Source organism: Camelina sativa, chromosome 17, assembly GCF_000633955.1.
Source record: "Camelina sativa cultivar DH55 chromosome 17, Cs, whole genome shotgun sequence".
NCBI lineage: Eukaryota > Viridiplantae > Streptophyta > Magnoliopsida > Brassicales > Brassicaceae > Camelina > Camelina sativa.
This window is the reverse complement of record NC_025701.1, coordinates 12,471,917-12,487,717: the sequence shown is the minus strand read 5'-3', so window position 1 is coordinate 12,487,717 and position 15,801 is coordinate 12,471,917. Positions and strand designations below refer to the sequence as shown.

General features: G+C 32.3%; 4 protein-coding genes across 4 annotated transcripts; 3 read left to right on the top strand and 1 right to left on the bottom strand.

The window, feature by feature from the left end:
* LOC104756880 (eukaryotic translation initiation factor 5A-2) lies at nucleotides 7,476–8,928 on the top strand. The gene is made up of 5 exons (XM_010479535.1): nucleotides 7,476–7,707; nucleotides 8,048–8,170; nucleotides 8,262–8,318; nucleotides 8,404–8,478; nucleotides 8,588–8,928. The coding sequence occupies exons 1-5, from the start codon at nucleotides 7,588–7,590 to the stop codon at nucleotides 8,690–8,692; spliced, it is 480 nt and encodes a 159-aa protein (XP_010477837.1). The 5' UTR covers nucleotides 7,476–7,587; the 3' UTR covers nucleotides 8,693–8,928.
* LOC104756878 (glutamate 5-kinase-like) lies at nucleotides 9,173–11,594 on the bottom strand. Its single transcript, XM_010479534.2, has 12 exons — nucleotides 11,441–11,594; nucleotides 11,021–11,251; nucleotides 10,751–10,848; nucleotides 10,625–10,667; nucleotides 10,468–10,529; nucleotides 10,314–10,370; nucleotides 10,198–10,233; nucleotides 10,034–10,111; nucleotides 9,877–9,943; nucleotides 9,752–9,805; nucleotides 9,561–9,664; nucleotides 9,173–9,459 (listed from the first exon to the last, which is right to left on the bottom strand). Exons 1-12 carry the CDS (start codon nucleotides 11,496–11,498, stop codon nucleotides 9,364–9,366), a joined length of 984 nt encoding a protein of 327 aa, XP_010477836.1. The 5' UTR covers nucleotides 11,499–11,594; the 3' UTR covers nucleotides 9,173–9,363.
* Nucleotides 11,681–13,305, top strand: LOC104756877. Its single transcript, XM_010479533.2, has one exon. The coding sequence runs from the start codon at nucleotides 12,092–12,094 to the stop codon at nucleotides 13,109–13,111; it is 1,020 nt and encodes a 339-aa protein (XP_010477835.1). The 5' UTR covers nucleotides 11,681–12,091; the 3' UTR covers nucleotides 13,112–13,305.
* On the top strand, nucleotides 13,486–15,673 carry LOC104756876 (protein UXT homolog). The gene is made up of 7 exons (XM_010479532.2): nucleotides 13,486–13,632; nucleotides 14,002–14,095; nucleotides 14,193–14,222; nucleotides 14,492–14,593; nucleotides 14,903–15,010; nucleotides 15,195–15,249; nucleotides 15,392–15,673. The coding sequence occupies exons 2-7, from the start codon at nucleotides 14,004–14,006 to the stop codon at nucleotides 15,461–15,463; spliced, it is 459 nt and encodes a 152-aa protein (XP_010477834.1). The 5' UTR covers nucleotides 13,486–13,632; nucleotides 14,002–14,003; the 3' UTR covers nucleotides 15,464–15,673.

Sequence of the window (15,801 nt, the reverse complement as noted above, 5' to 3'; positions counted from 1 at the left end):
ATACATTCAAGTGATTATTTTATGGTTTTAGTCATTAAGAATGTATTTTGTATTTCACAATTTTAAACTTTAAATACGTTAACTAAAATTTACATGTGTAAAGATTGAGAGAAAAAACACAAAACAAAGTAATTATAGAGTAGTATGCATTCAAGTGGTTCTCTCATACTTTTATACTAAAGCTACTACGCAATTAATAGTAAATATGATATTGGCTCTGTTCTTTTGCTAAACGTTGCAGATGCGATGATGGCGGCAGATTGAAACGACATGTCAAACGGAATAGCAGTAATGTTAAACAATATCGTGAGCTTGAAAATTACAGATCTAAATGAGTCATAGATGGCATCTGTTGAGTCACGACGGCATCACATCAATCACTGAAAATTTTCAGCGACATATCAATCTTCATCGGCGTTCATCATCTGCGACACTTCTCTCTCATCTCTGTGTATTCTTCTCTCTGGCAACACTGTTTTTCTTCTGTACTAGTCGCTGCCGCAACGTTTAGCAAAAGAACAGCCTCATTGAGTGTTTGAAAAAGATTTTATGTGAAATTTGTATTAAAAGACAAAAATTGACTAAAGTATAATATAAGATAGTAAGATAGTATATTATTGTATATGTGCATAAAAATTGTATGCATTAAGACTAAATATGATATTGTATGCGTTAAGAGTAAATATAATTTTGAATATAATAGCTGAGCTTTTATGTATATGTGCATAAAAATTAATTAAAACGGTAACGAGTTGTCTTATGATTTTAAATTTCAGTAAATATACCATTAAGATGTATACTGTATTTGAAAATTTTAAATGTTAAATGTATTAGGTAAAATTTTGCATATATGCCTCTACCAATTGACTCAATACAAAATAATATAGTGAAACTGTAAACTAGTGTATGCATTAGGTGGTTGGTTTATAGTTTAAAATTGCAATAAGTACGTAACTATCCCCTATATAATAAAACGGAAGTATACAATATTGTTTTGTAGACTATATAATTTTAATAAGTTAGTTACAAATAGGTTATAAATTAATTTTTATATTATTTGTATAGTCTGGATTTATTGTTTCCAAAAATCTGAAAGAGAATATTCTAAAGAATAATTTGATATCATCTAACTTACCATATTAATTTTTTTTATTAAATTATTCATCAAATAAAATATTTTGATATCTAACCTAACATATTAATTTGTTAATTATCATTATAATTCACCTCTCATTTATATATATGAGTCTATTTTGTGAAACAAATAAATTATTATATTATTTTTTATAATTAAAAAATAGTTTTATTTCCGGATATACCATAAGTTAAATTTTTAAAAACAAATATAAATAATTCAATCTATAAATATTCAAGTTTTAGTAATATTATTCTTGAAAAATAATATCTATTGAACTAAAAAAATTTACTGAGTAACAGGTCAAAATTTGAATATTTAAATTCAATTTCATACTTTTTTGTTGAATTATATAATTTTATATAATATAATAAACTTTAAATTGTTTATTTTGAAATATTTTTAAAATATTGAAACTTGATATAAAAGTTAGAAACTATAAACACTCTAAATTGGTTTGTTATAGCAATGTCAATAATATGTCACTATAATGTGAAAGAATTACAAAAAAACAAGTATATTAAAATAAAAAGTATAAGAATATATTAAATTATTCATAATATTATAACTGGCTTTCTAAAAACCAAATTCACAAAATTATGTCTTATAATGACATTCAAGTCATGATGTAAAATATACATTGTTGAAATAACTTCACGTACATAAACTAATACAACTTGTACGCGCGTATATATGTTATTTGTGTTATGTAAAATTTCATATATACGCGCGTACAAGTTGACTCAAATACAAAATAATATAATGAGACCATATATTACCATATGCATTAAGTGGTTGCTTTATAGTTTAAAATTTTAGTAAATATGCCACTATAAGTAAATAAGGTATTTGACAATATGAAATTTTGAATACATAAGATCAATTATGTGCACATCACTAAAATCAATTTTAGGAGTATTAGATATTATATTATTTATTTTAAAAATCATTATGTCTTATGTAATAAATCATACTTTAATATGTCAGATAAAAATAATTATGAAATCTATAGATTTTAAAACTTGTATGAATTTGTAGGTATTTGTATATTATAATTGTTTAAAATAAAAATGATATAACTAGAATTTTTTACTCCTTTGGATGAAAAATAAATCGTATACACATCCTCTTCATAATTATTTAATTGATTTCAAGATAAATTTTTGACAAAAAAAAAAAGATTTCAAGAAAAACAGAATCACAAATTACTGTAAGTTATTATTATTTCCTTATTTTCTAATTTATTTTCATATTATATATCAAAATACAATTTTTATGTCACCATGCACAGTCATCTTTTATCATATCATTTTGTTTTTGTCATCTTTTATTATATCATTTTATTATCTCTAAATGTACCACTATTCATTACTTTACCGCTAAAGTTTGAATATATTGGTCATAATATGTTTTTATAAAGCTTCACTAGTCCCAATTCCTTGATTACTCCAACAAATTCTTGGCGCTTCAATTCACCAATCCTATAAAACTTCACCGAATGCACAAAAGACCAAAACTTTTTGGAATCACCTCCCACAGAAGCAAGGACTTTTTCGGGTTTCAAGATTCCTAATAACTTTGGTGTTCTCTAGATCTCTTCGAGAAACACTAACAAAGATGAAAAGAGCAAGATCGATCAGTTGTGGCCACCCAAAGCCAGATGGAAAAAAAAAAAAAAAAAAAACATGGCCACCCAAAGCCTGGAGTATGGTGTCGAGATTCACAAAAAAAAATGATAGTTCAACCAATAGTGTTAAACTCATACTTTAACATTACTTTTTGAATTGGTTTTGATTGAAGTCAAAATCTGTACACATGTTTATTCTTAAAAATGTTTAGATGTCAACAATGCAAAAACACATTTTACTTTAGTTGTATTAATTTCATTTATAAGAAATGTTCTAATTTTCTTTTTTGAGTTTTACTACTACAATCAATCAAAACTTTCAATGTCAACAGTAATTAGGAACCTACAAAAATGTTGTTTTCTTGAAATAATTTTGTATGGATTTTTTCCCAAGTTTAAAGTACGTTTTCTTATTAAATTAAGAAATCATTTTCAACAGCAATAAATAATTTTTTAGTGAGTGATATTATTTTTTTTCAGTCACAATGAGTGTTATGCTTAAGTAAACTCTTACAATTATTTGTTTCTCTATAATTTTTTTTTTATGTAAGATTTCTACTTCTTTCGAGATTCTAAGTATCAAACAACTAAATTTCTGTTTACCTAAACAAAAAGAACAACAAAATATCTAAATCCAATAATACAATTTTATTATAATATATGTATATTTGAATGCAAACATTAACTTAGAATATATTGATAATTGGTTTACATAAATGTGAGTGTTCTAAAGAATCAAACACCAATATGGTGAACATTGAAAAAAAAAATCAAGAGATATTGTAGAAAAAAATTAAGTTTGCCTATTTATTTGTGGATTTGTTTCTGCTATATCTCTTAGTCTTTTTGTTGGTTCATGTTCCCATTTATTAGTGTTTGGCTATTTAAGTTTTATAAACTATGTTCAACAATAACAAAAAAAAAACTACAGTAGGTTGTTTTCTTTCTACCCAAAGCAAATAAGCTTATTTTAGATAATTATTAGCAAACTTAAAAATTGTAAGATGAGAAGCTTGCTATTCTTTTTTTTTATATATATGAAAAAGACATATTACAACCAAATAAATACACATATATGATAAATACAATATTAGTTTCTAAATTAAGCATAAATTGTTTTTAAAAAGTTAGTTAGATTTAAAAGCCATTGGCCCCCACATGTAAGCCAACTTTGAGGTTTTTAGGTAATAAGGACCCCTGACCTTTGTAAATAATTACGACTTCAAAATTAACTATTGTTTGAGAAACTTTGCTTCTGGTCGTCCCTGATTGGTTTTGATCATCATCTCTTTTTTACTCAAATAAATTATTCAATTTTTAAAAAGACTGTTTTGTTGAAATTATTACATTAACTGCCACTATCCCCATAAAAACAAAAAAAAAAAAAGCATTCTTTTTAGTCCTGAGTAGACTCCTGACACGTGACAGGTTTTAAGTGAACGCACTGATATTTAGGCTTTGATGTTACAAAGAGTTCTAAACAAAAAAGAATTAAGATTTCCAAAAATTATCTGCTACATGATTATAAGAAATTATTTGCCAAAAAAAAAAAAAATGGGGGAAGTATTACAATGTCTCCTCCAAATGATTTATTTATTTTTAATAGCATGTTATTTTAATATGAAAACACAATTTTTTAACTGATGTCATCCAATTCTCTTTTTCTTTGGGGTCAAAATGTCACCATGTTCTCTATACATTAGTAATCATTTGACAGATGACTTCTATTTTACACGATTTTGCACTAATTTTATCTACTTAACAAAATAATGACAAAATGGCATTTTGGTTAAATCGTATCATCATAATTTCCACCTATTTAATTATGATTTTTTTTACTGAGATTATTTTGCAAATCAGTTCAAAATTTTGGTATATCATATAGAACAAAAACAAGTTATAACGTCATATAGATATAAGTAGCATATATGGATTAACCAAAAAAAAAAAAATTCAATAACATTCTTGAGGAAAATATATTAGATGCCATAAATGAAGGTAAAATGTAACTTTTGTAAAAGTATAGTAGAATGCTCAGAGCGTAGTAGAGTAATACGTTCACACAGCCTATACATTTTCCGAAAAGTCATGTATAAGTTGCTAGTTTGAAAGCTAAAAACCTCTTATTATTCCATGCCTCTTTTAAATTTGTAGAAGGATGAAGAGGAATATTCCGGTCGCTATTTATTTAGCTCATGGCATGCCTTTCAAACTCGAAAGTAAGATGAAATATGATATTTAGCATTAAAAACTAGTACATATTTATAAAGCCTCAAACAGACGTCATATTGAAGTTATGAAATTTTTTGGTTTTCTAAGAAAGCAGAATCATGTTCATAATCAAATGCATTACATCAGTCTCTTAAATAATGTGCTAATAATTCAATACTAACACAACTATATACAAATTTCTATAGTGTGTTTTAAAATCTAATGGGCTGTAAATAATCAGGCCCACTTAGCCCATTTTCTTGTAGCAACTAGGTAACTCCTTCGATCCAAGATGGACATGGAAGTTTTCAAAAAAATCAATACCGTGCATTAATGCTTGTTGTGCGATTATTATTATACATACATGCAATATCTGAGATTTCACAATGTGGAAAGATATTTGCTAAGTCTAGAATTGCAATCAAAGGCTGATGGTATCATTATTTTGAGTGATAACATCGGTCTTCAGAGATTACAGAGAATTTTGAGAATTTTTATCATTAGTTTAGTTGTATACCATTGAATATTTGAGTGATAAAGTATGGAATTCTTGTGTGTTTGATTAGAATATGAATCTTGGGTACGATGATTCAGTTCTTGAATTGGTTTATTAGGTACGATTTGATTCATTTGAATGTTGAAACTGCTGATACGATTGAAAGACATGATGATGTTGTAACATCCATTGTATATTCTAATTGCAAGAGGCAAGCCACTATTAACTCATCTCAACAACTTGAACCAAAAATTCATGGTCATATTTCACATGTTAAAGCTTTATATTTTGTTTTTTTATTAGTAGCTTTAGATTTGTTAGCATGGTATATATATTACAAGTCTCTACGTTTTTTTTTTTGTTTTTTTTTTCTCTACGTCTTTTCTTGTCCTCTACAAAGTTGTGTTTCTCGAGCTACTCAGTTTCTAAGTTCACATTTTGCATATGGAATATGGATGCTAGTAATTAGGTGAGGTTATCTTTTGCTGGTTTGGATGAGATGATCAAAGTCTTAGATACTTTCGTTTTTGGCTGAAGTTGGTGCAAGAGAGTGGGATGTATATCAACATTCTTGGAAGATATATATATATATATGTATATCAGTATATGATATATATATATGTATATCAGTATATGATATATATATGTATATCAGTATATGCAGTCCTGAGTATATGATATATATACATCGTTGTGTCATCTCAAGTCCAAAGATGGACAACTTTGTCATGCTCATATCTATTAACTCTTTTCTTCTCCTCGTGTATCTAAACATATGTCTTCAGAGTCATTTTAGAGAAATTTAATTTGTTTAAAAAAAATATATCATTTTATATTTCTGTTTGAATGCTAAATTTTCTTTTTTATTCCTAAACTCAAACCTATTATCATTAATTTTAGATCATTAACTACTTATTAAATAAGAGCAACATGTATAAATCATTTTTTATTTTTTAATTTGTATGAAATTTATCAAAATGACATTCTTTATGAAGTAGATGGAGTATTTAATTCAGTTTTCCGAGATACTCAAATAGCATTTCGTTTTGCAGTGAAGATCCACATAAATATACAAAAGTTAACTAAAATGAGAAGTGAGCAGAATTTTATTTAATTCACAAAACACAACTTTTAATTTTATTTAATTCACAAAACACAAATTAAAAGTCTAATCTAACCTCCTGTTTTAAAAATCCACTAGCACCGATTACGCCCGTAAAATCGCTAAGTCCACCATATTTGCCTCGATTAATGATTAATCCCCGCCTAGCATCGATTATTTGTTTATACCTAACTAATTTGATTTTAATCTATTTAATCCGATTACTTTCCGCTTAATTTTGTGTATATCTATTATTTTTGGAGCTAAATATAAATCAAATATTTTTTTTATTTAGACATTTAAATGAATAGTTAATGATGTTTTATAATAACTAATGTACAAACTTTTAATGAAAATCATGAAATTTTCTTTTAAAATTACGTTTTTATGTGTTTACTAAAATTTTAAAAACAATATTATAATTTTATATTTTATTTAATATTTTTCCTTTTATCATAAATAAAATTATACATATATTTAGAACTATATATTTTTATTTTATTATTAATTTAATAAATAACCTTAAAATTAGTCTCTAATTAATCTTTATTTAATATTTGATTTTCTTTATAGGCGCTAGATCTTTACTTCCGTCCAACTAGCGCCTAGCTAGGGATCCAATCTTATGTTTTAAATCTGATCTTTAGAGCAAAAATAAAAGTTGTTTTTTTTTTTTTTAAAGAAAAGAAAAAAGAATAAAATGAGAAATTAGACGCCGCAAGCTAAAGTGGGGCCGCGTGGAAAGCACGCGATGCAACAGAAAGAAGAAAGAAAGGGATAAATATTAGAGTAAATCTGAACGGTTGAGAATATTCAAATCGAACGGCTGAGAAAGAGGATAATAACACAGTAACCCTAGAAAGGTCTCCCTTCCTCTCTGCCTCTATATAAAAAAATCGACATCACTTTGGCTGACTTCTCCTTTTTAGGTTTTTTCTCATTCTTCTCATCGTCTCATAATCTCCTTCTCTTCTACGAAACTCTCTCTGTTTGTTCCTCAATCCGTGAAAGAAAACATGTCTGACGACGAGCACCACTTCGAGTCCAGCGAATCCGGAGCCTCCAAGACCTACCCTCAGCAAGCTGGTAACATCCGTAAAGGTGGTCACATCGTCATCAAAGGCCGTCCCTGCAAGGTCCTTTTTCTCGTTTTCCTCCATCCGATCTCTCTTATCTGTTTCTAGATCTTCGTTGATTTTGTTATATCTTCCGTTTTGAAAATGATTTTGTTGCTTTTTTTTTTTTATCTTTCTGTTGCTGGTTAAATCAGATCGCTTAGATGAATATGATATGATGAATCTTCTTATATCCTGTTTTGTTTCGTTTATTATGGTGATGGTTCTGTAGATTTGTGTTATGTTTGCGGAAATGATTGAAATCAGAATATAGCAACATACGCTTTTTTGTGATTGTGATTGATTTGATTTAAGATAGTCATGGAGAACAAGGTTTTGATTCGATGTATGATGTATATAGGTTGTTGAAGTTTCGACATCCAAGACTGGCAAGCACGGTCACGCCAAATGTCACTTTGTTGCTATTGATATCTTCAACGCTAAGAAGCTTGAAGATATTGTCCCCTCTTCCCACAATTGTGATGTAAGCAGACTCTCACAAATCTCTTTATGCATGATTCATAATATCTCTATGTATGATCTGATTCAAGATTTGTTTTTTTGTTGTTGGTCAGGTTCCCCATGTGAACCGTGTTGATTACCAGTTGATTGATATCTCTGAGGATGGCTTTGTATGTTCTTCTTACTCACTATATCACTCCAGCTTTGTTTTCACCCTAGGCTTATTTTAAAATTTTGTGTTTGTTTGCATTACAGGTTAGCCTTTTGACCGACAGTGGTGGCACTAAGGATGACCTCAAGCTTCCCACCGATGATGCTCTTGCCGCTCAGGTTATTTTCTTTTCATCCTTGCTCTCTCTCTCACACATGACCTGTGTTCGTTCGCTTTTGGATTTGTGATATTGAAAAACAAATTGTGGGGGTTTTTTTGTATATGCAGATGAGGAGTGGATTTGAGGAGGGTAAGGATGTTGTGGTGTCTGTCATGTCTTCCATGGGAGAGGAGCAGATCTGTGCCGTCAAGGAAGTTGGTGGTGGCAAGTAAACAAAGTATCATTCTCTTTTCACTGAGGAGGATTATATTATTACCAGTTTGACATACAAATGTCAGTGTTATAAGAACAAAAGGATGTTTTTTTTTTTTCTTTTTCCTAATTTAGACCATGTGTGTGTTTCTTGTTTCAAGACAACCACTATCTATTGGTTTTGGATTGTTGAAAAGTTTGTGTTGAAACATTGAAAGTTTCCTCTATCAGATGTTATTCTTAAACCCCTTCTACGTTTTTTTTGGGTTATGTTTGTTCTCTTAAGTTTTGTTACGCAATACTTGTTTATCTCTCTGCAGTCTGTCCTCTAATTGGTCAGTAACAGTTTCACTACGTCTTTGTTGCTGTAACTGAACCCGTTAATTCTTGGTCCTTTCCCATGAACTTAGTTTGTGGTCATCTTAATCTGTGCACGAGGAGAGTTAAATACATTTTATTTGCAATTTTAATGTAGGAAGAGAGTTCGATTACTTATAAAATCAGAGTAAGTTCCCAAAGATTACGAATTTCGTTAATTGCTTTGACATTACAATAGTATAAGATATTTGTCGTCCATGCACGAAGTATGGTAATAGAAACACACAAAAAACACCATTACCAAGAAAAAAGGTCAAATGTTTTCTTTCTTGAAAAGCTGGGATTAGTAGTATTTGTTGTGTCGGAGATATTGCTACTTTGAGAATCTTATTATAGTGCCGAACCAATCTGCAGGAACATTGTCTCTCAAATCGCCGCTGAGCGCTCTCTGTGAATGTGCGGTGGCAGCCTGTTTAGGAGATATATAGAGAAAGCTTAATCGTGGTTTAAAGCTCCATCTTTGTCTAAGAGAGATAATTTAGTTAAAGGCAAAAGATGTCTTTTCTATACCTTCACAATGTAGACATCAATTCCAAGTTTTGCAATCATAGCAGCTTCTGATATCTTTGTTTCCATTCCACCGGTTGTATCGTGGGCGACAACAGAGTAGTCAACTGTTTCATTCCAAAATTTAGACAAGTTTCAACTAAAACCTCAGACTTTATTGCACAGTTTTACAATATTGGTTCTCTGTCTTTTACCTGTGTGTTCCAATACGGGATTCACAACCTTCCAGCTTCCATCTTGTCCAACAGCTGCATGAACTGTTAGATTAGGCCAAGTGTTTCAAAACCATTTAAAAAGAACAGTGAAGTTTTGGACTAACAGATCTCTTTCAAGAGCACAGCGTCAGGCTCTGAAGGTGGTCGATCGTAGACACCTAGTACGTCTGTCTTTGTAAGAAGTTAAGAATATATAGGAATGGGGAGAGAGAACACAAATTAAGAAAAGCAAATTTGCATTTTATAATATGAAAAGGATACAAGGAAGACAACGTATTCTGGCTTCAAATGATCTGCAAGATGACGGATGATAACATCACCACTCAATATGGTGCAGCCCTGTTCCGGACAAGAATTTTCAGCAGTTCAAATTTTAAAAGGACAAGAACCTAGACGATATTTGGTATCCCCGGAGAGCATATTACCAGTATATTGTCTAGCACTGCATCTCCATGGAGAACCTGGCCAGGACAGCCAAAATTATGGTCGAATGACTTTAGGAAACATCTACCTAATGCCACTGGTGGGATTCAAAACTTACAGGGACAAATCCTGAATCTATTGTTTTAGCTACGACTGATAGATCCGCAGAAGCCACCTAATTCAAATAGCAGTCTCATTATAATTGAATAAACCAAGCTTCAGAATTCAGATCAGGTAATAGATAAAGGTAAAGAAGTTCAGTTGGTTCTTACATCTCTTTTGGAGGTTGACCAACCACATGCAAATGGAGACATGCCGATAGTAGGAATCCCCTCTGGAAGAAAGCATAAACTTTAGCTTCAAAATTCATCTTTTCCTCTCAGCAAACATAAATCCAGAGGAGAATTAGAGAATAAACTTTAGAGGTACCTCGGGCAAGTGCTCGTACAATTTCAAGATTAAGATTGGTGACCTGCAAAGGAGTGGAAAGAGTAACTATCAGAACAACACAAGACTAGCTCAAGTAAGAGCATTAGCTTTGGCAGAGAGTCTCACAGATATACGAGTAGCGACGAAACCAGCTTTGACGATAGGTTTCTCTAGCCCTCCTTTATGAACTCCGGATCTACTGGCCTGAAAGTGCCCAAATGAACCTAATGACACAGGTCAAAAACAACACATAATAAAACCCGAAAAACGAAATAACAGCTCAACAACACAAGCAGGAAGGTCAATGATATATGTAAGGAACTAATCAAAGATGTTGATCCTTCGTTACAAGAGACACGCAGAGATGAACCAATGTCTAACAAGTAAACAACTAACCTGCGCCATGAACCACAACAAATTTGCTAAACTCAGAAGATTCCTGATCCCCTAAAACATCCACATCACAAGCAATCTCAGAGCTTCCAGGTCTCTTGCTCCAATCCATTCCAATAACCTTGCTCGGAGCTGAACCTTCCATCATAGCCTGACGTAACTGACACGCCACGATCTCCAGATTCTCATCGTGAATCTTCTCCAGCTCGTTCTTGCAAGTAATCGCCGCACCTCCTATCAAATCATTTAAAGACATTTTTCTGTTACAAAGTCTACAAAAGTAAGACTGATGGGATAGTAATAAAAGAGAGATCTTTAGATTCCTTCATCATTGGAAAAATCAAATCAGAATCAAACCCATAAGACAAACAACTACAAATACGATGTAAGAATCGTTGAAGCAATTGGGATCAAAAGACAAACCAAGCTTCACAATGCATCGAATTGATCTCCTTTCACTCTCTTGAAGATTCAGCTCCATTGTATCTCTCAAAAGCTCCCGTCTTTAGTGGTCAACGGCGTGTCACTTCCACTCTAACTCAAAACTTCATCCTACTTTCACCGGAAAAACTCTCTCTCTCTCTCTCTCTCTCTCTCAAAAAGCCCATTTAAGAGCTATTATTGGGCCTAACTCAATTGATCAAATCAAATCAATAATTTCCAAACCGGGTTTACGTTTCAGTGTTTTTCGGATTCTTGTTGAATTAGCGGTTTAGCTTCTACTTCGTGATGAAGAAGAAGAAGATTGATTACATCTCCGTTGGATTATCTACACTGGAGGGGACAAAAGCACGTTCAGTTCTGCCACCGACAAAATTAGTAATCTTTCATTTTTTTTTTTCTTCTTTTAGAGAAACCATTCTCTATTACAAAATTTTTGTAGGAACGTAGAAAACATCATCGAGATCCCGTTTCCAAGATTCGTCTTTTTTTTTCTTTTACTGAGCTAAAGATCCAATTTTGTTTCTGGGTTGTCTGAAAGATCGAATCTTTGCTTCGACTCGTTGCTTCTGAATCAAGATTCATGGTATGTAATCTCAAACTCAACTGAAAAACACACTTCACTCTCTTAAAATGGAGACGGAAACAACAAATCTCGTAGGTGTTTTGCGGAAACCAGAGCTTAAATCATACAGTCACAAGCAGTTTCACTCTTCAAATGCATTAGAGATCCTTAGAGAATCCGTTAGAATCCTCCGGTACAATCTAGGTGCTTTCATGATCACTACTGCTGCTTTGATATGTCCTGTCTCTGCTTTGATTTTACCAAACTTTTTAGTTGATCAATCGTTAGTGAACAAACTCACAGTGAAGCTTCTTTTAGTAGCAAAGTCAAGTGGTCTTCCTTTGCAGCCTTTCGTCAAACACTCTTGTCAAAAGTTCGCTGAAACCTCTGTTTCGTCAGCAATGTGTTTCCCTTTGTTCATCACTGTGTCTCTCTTGTCTAAAGCAGCTGTGGTTTACTCAGTTGATTGTACTTACTCGAGAGAAAAAGCCGAGATTAGCAAGTTCTTGGTTGCATTGAATAAGATGTGGAAACGAGTTGTGTTCACTTACCTTTGGGTTTGCGTTCTGATTGTTGGTTGTTTCACTTTCTTCTGCGTTCTTCTTGTAGCAATCTGCAGTTCCTTCTTTGTTCTCGGCTTCTCTCCAGACTTCAGTGTCTATGGAGCCATCTTAGTTGGTTTAGCATTCTCTGTAGTATTCGCCAACGCGATCATCATCTGCAACACCGCGGTTGTGATCTCGGTTTTGGAAGATGTTTCAGGGATAGGAGCGTTGGTGAGAGCTAGTGATCTGATCAAAGGGCAGATTCAGGTTGGTTTGCTGATGTTCCTTGGGTCTACTTTAGGATTGGCGTTTGTGGAAGGGTTGTTTGATCATAGAGTGAAGAAAGTGAGTTATGGAGATGGGTCTTCGAGGTTATGGGAAGGTCCTCTGTTGGTGTTGATGTATTCCTTTGTGACACTTATAGATTCGATGATGAGTGCAGTGTTCTATTTCAGCTGCCGAGTTTATTATAGTATGGAAGCTTCTAGAGGTGGTGAAACTCAGCCAATCATGGAAACCATTGCGGTTGTTGATACGGAGTAGTCGTTTAAGGCTGTTCAAAGATTTGTTGTGTGTTTATGGATCATTCTATAAGATGTATATCAATGGGGTTTCACTTGGATTTTTTGTTTTCACCAATAAAATTTGATGCATTTTTTGAGGTTTTGTTATGTATGATTAATGATTACTATGTATTTACATGGTTTGATGATTATAGCATCTCAAGTTTGTTCGTAGTTCTGCTCATATATGTTTTGTGTTTGGAAAAACCTTGGGCGTAAAATAGTAATTTGTAAAACTAGGTGGGTTTTTCTGCAAATTAATTATGTTCTAAAGGACTTGGAAGTAAAAAAACCAAAATTGATCGTAAACCGGTTTTTACATAGTTTAAATAATTTGGATTCCATCGATCAGGATTGTTAAACCACCATCAAATAATATCCTTCGTTCTCCTTCACCGTCGCCACTCGCCGTCTCTATCACCGACGTTCAACATCGCTGTCACCACCAGCACCATCTTCGTTTGCTCTTTTCGTGTGTAGTACTCTTCCATCACCTTGCTTGTGAGTCAGAATCTTCGTGGACCTTTGCTCTTCTCTGTATCTCTAATCTTTGTTAATCTTGTGATTTTATACACGCTTATCTACTTTGGATTCGATAAAGTTGAATGCTTTCTTGTTCTTTGATAGCGTTTCGTTTAGAAACCATTTATGATCATCGTATTTTTTAGGAGAATTTTTAGTGATTTTTGTTCTCTCTTGGGTGTTCACCACCTGTTCGATGATATGCTTCTAAGGATGCAATTCCTATATAGTTTCAATGCTCTCGTGGCTTGTTGATTTTTTAGGTGATTCTAGATTTTGAAATACGAACAATTGAAGACTCTAGGTCCTTCAAATAAATAAGCTTGATGTGTTTTGGTCGTGTTGTAGTAATGGACGAAGGACGCCAAAAGGACTTGCAGTTGTTGGAGGAGATTATTGATAAAGGTTTAAAACAGAAGCTTGTACATGCAACTACTTCACGGTATGTAGGATTAGATTTGTTTGTTTTCTTTGCATGTTATTCATTTATTAGTCTTTTAGTTTAAGGTTTATAGTCATTACATCGTTTGGTTTTGCAGGGACAAGATCTTTGAAGAACAAAAAGTACTGTATCCTTTTTTTTTGTGTGTAGGGAAGACTCTTGCTTCTTGGATTGTGCATCTCGTTAAGCTGATTCTTAATGTTTTGTTAGTTTCTTTCATATCGTATCTCCATCAAAGATGACCGGATTCAGTTACCAATCAGTTTTTTTAACTTGGGGTTTTGTGTTTTTGAAATCTAGAGTTGGTGTTTTTCGTTAACTATACTTTGCTGTTCCAGTGAGCTCTAATTCGGTTAGATATTCTTAGTTTCCTTAACGGTGTTACTCCCACTTTAGCTCTGACTTGCGGAATAACCTAGAAACTCTGGAGAAAAATGATGTGAATAGTCTCAAAACAATGGTCAACCTCGGTTCAGAAGTTTACATGCAAGCTGAAGTGTACGTCACTGATAGCTCTTGATTCTTTCGTTTAATATTATTAGTCAACTCATTATCTGTGAAATGTCATACACAGTCTCCATGTGCAGCTTAATGTATTTTCGAAAGAGCACAAACTCTCCTGCCTTCAATAAACTTTATAAGTAGTGAACTTTCACTGTGTTTGTATATGTTAGATGCTAGTTATGTTTTATTGAGCTGAGCATAAAATGTTGAGATTACTGCGGATTAAAATCTGAGATAAGTTCTACCAGGTTTGCTTTCTGATTTTTGTTTACAATTGATTTGGGTGTGTGTGTTTGAGTTCAGGCCAGATACTCGGCACATATTCATGGATATAGGACTCGGCTTTTATGTGGAACTCACCAGGCAAGAAGCTCTTGAGCATATTTCACAAAGGGAGGAAAGAATTAAAAAGTATGATAAACCTTTGCTTTCTCCAAATGCTGCTTGCTTGTTTTAAAGTTGTCAAAGTTCTGAATGTTGCCTTATATTGCTGTTTGCTTGTGGGTGAATCCAAGGAAAAACATGGTTGTATTATCGTATATGATGCACTTTAGTGTGGATTACTATATATAAATGGTGGTTTTTGTTTTGGCAGGCAACTAGGAGAGTTTACTGCTGTTATTACGCAGATCAAAGGTCGCATCAAACTGGTAAGTTCAAGTTCTTATCTTGCTTAGTAATAGTAGTTCATTTGTCTTATGAGGTTAGGATTTGACTAGAAACCCTCTGCCTAGTTACCGTTCGGGTAGTGATTATCCTAATGGTTGTTTGTATCATGCGATAAATATGCAGGCTCATTACCAGATTCAGCAAATACTCAATCTTCCTGAAGAGAATACGTCATCCCGGCAACGAGCGTTTTAGTACTACCTAATATAGCTTAGTGCTTGTGCTTATTGTTTTTGAGTTTTATTTAAGCTTTATCCGTGGAAAAAGAGAATTTTAGCGTAAAGTGTAATACTAACACTTTCCTCTCCAATGGATCAAGCAATGAACTGAAAACCATATTATTCAAAATTTTCAGATGTAGACTAGTGTATCTTATTATATAAAGCTTGATGTCAAATTTACTTATTAACAAGATCCTGACATGTGTCAAATATATTGATTAGATGTTGACACATATCAATTTTTTTTTTATAAACGTGTGTTCTCAATAAAATTTGACATGTGTAAGTAAAAATTTAATGTATTAAGCATGA

What these genes read in the sequence shown, in the direction of transcription:
- LOC104756880 (XM_010479535.1), top strand. Translation starts at nt 7,588, where the DNA reads ATGTCTGACGACGAGCACCACTTCGAGTCCAGCGAATCCGGAGCCTCC. An exon ending in TCAAAGGCCGTCCCTGCAAG is followed by an intron (nt 7,708 to 8,047) that starts GTCCTTTTTCTC and finishes TGATGTATATAG; the next exon opens with GTTGTTGAAGTTTCGACATC. An exon ending in ATGATGCTCTTGCCGCTCAG is followed by an intron (nt 8,479 to 8,587) that starts GTTATTTTCTTT and finishes TTGTATATGCAG; the next exon opens with ATGAGGAGTGGATTTGAGGA.
- LOC104756876 (XM_010479532.2), top strand. Translation starts at nt 14,004, where the DNA reads ATGGACGAAGGACGCCAAAAGGACTTGCAGTTGTTGGAGGAGATTATT. An exon ending in AGGGAGGAAAGAATTAAAAA is followed by an intron (nt 15,011 to 15,194) that starts GTATGATAAACC and finishes TTGTTTTGGCAG; the next exon opens with GCAACTAGGAGAGTTTACTG. An exon ending in TCAAAGGTCGCATCAAACTG is followed by an intron (nt 15,250 to 15,391) that starts GTAAGTTCAAGT and finishes ATAAATATGCAG; the next exon opens with GCTCATTACCAGATTCAGCA.
- LOC104756878 (XM_010479534.2), bottom strand. Translation starts at nt 11,498, where the DNA reads ATGGAGCTGAATCTTCAAGAGAGTGAAAGGAGATCAATTCGATGCATT. An exon ending in GGTCAACCTCCAAAAGAGAT is followed by an intron (nt 10,371 to 10,467) that starts GTAAGAACCAAC and finishes TATTTGAATTAG; the next exon opens with GTGGCTTCTGCGGATCTATC. An exon ending in TAGATTCAGGATTTGTCCCT is followed by an intron (nt 10,234 to 10,313) that starts GTAAGTTTTGAA and finishes TGTCCTGGCCAG; the next exon opens with GTTCTCCATGGAGATGCAGT.
- LOC104756877 (XM_010479533.2), top strand. Translation starts at nt 12,092, where the DNA reads ATGGAGACGGAAACAACAAATCTCGTAGGTGTTTTGCGGAAACCAGAG.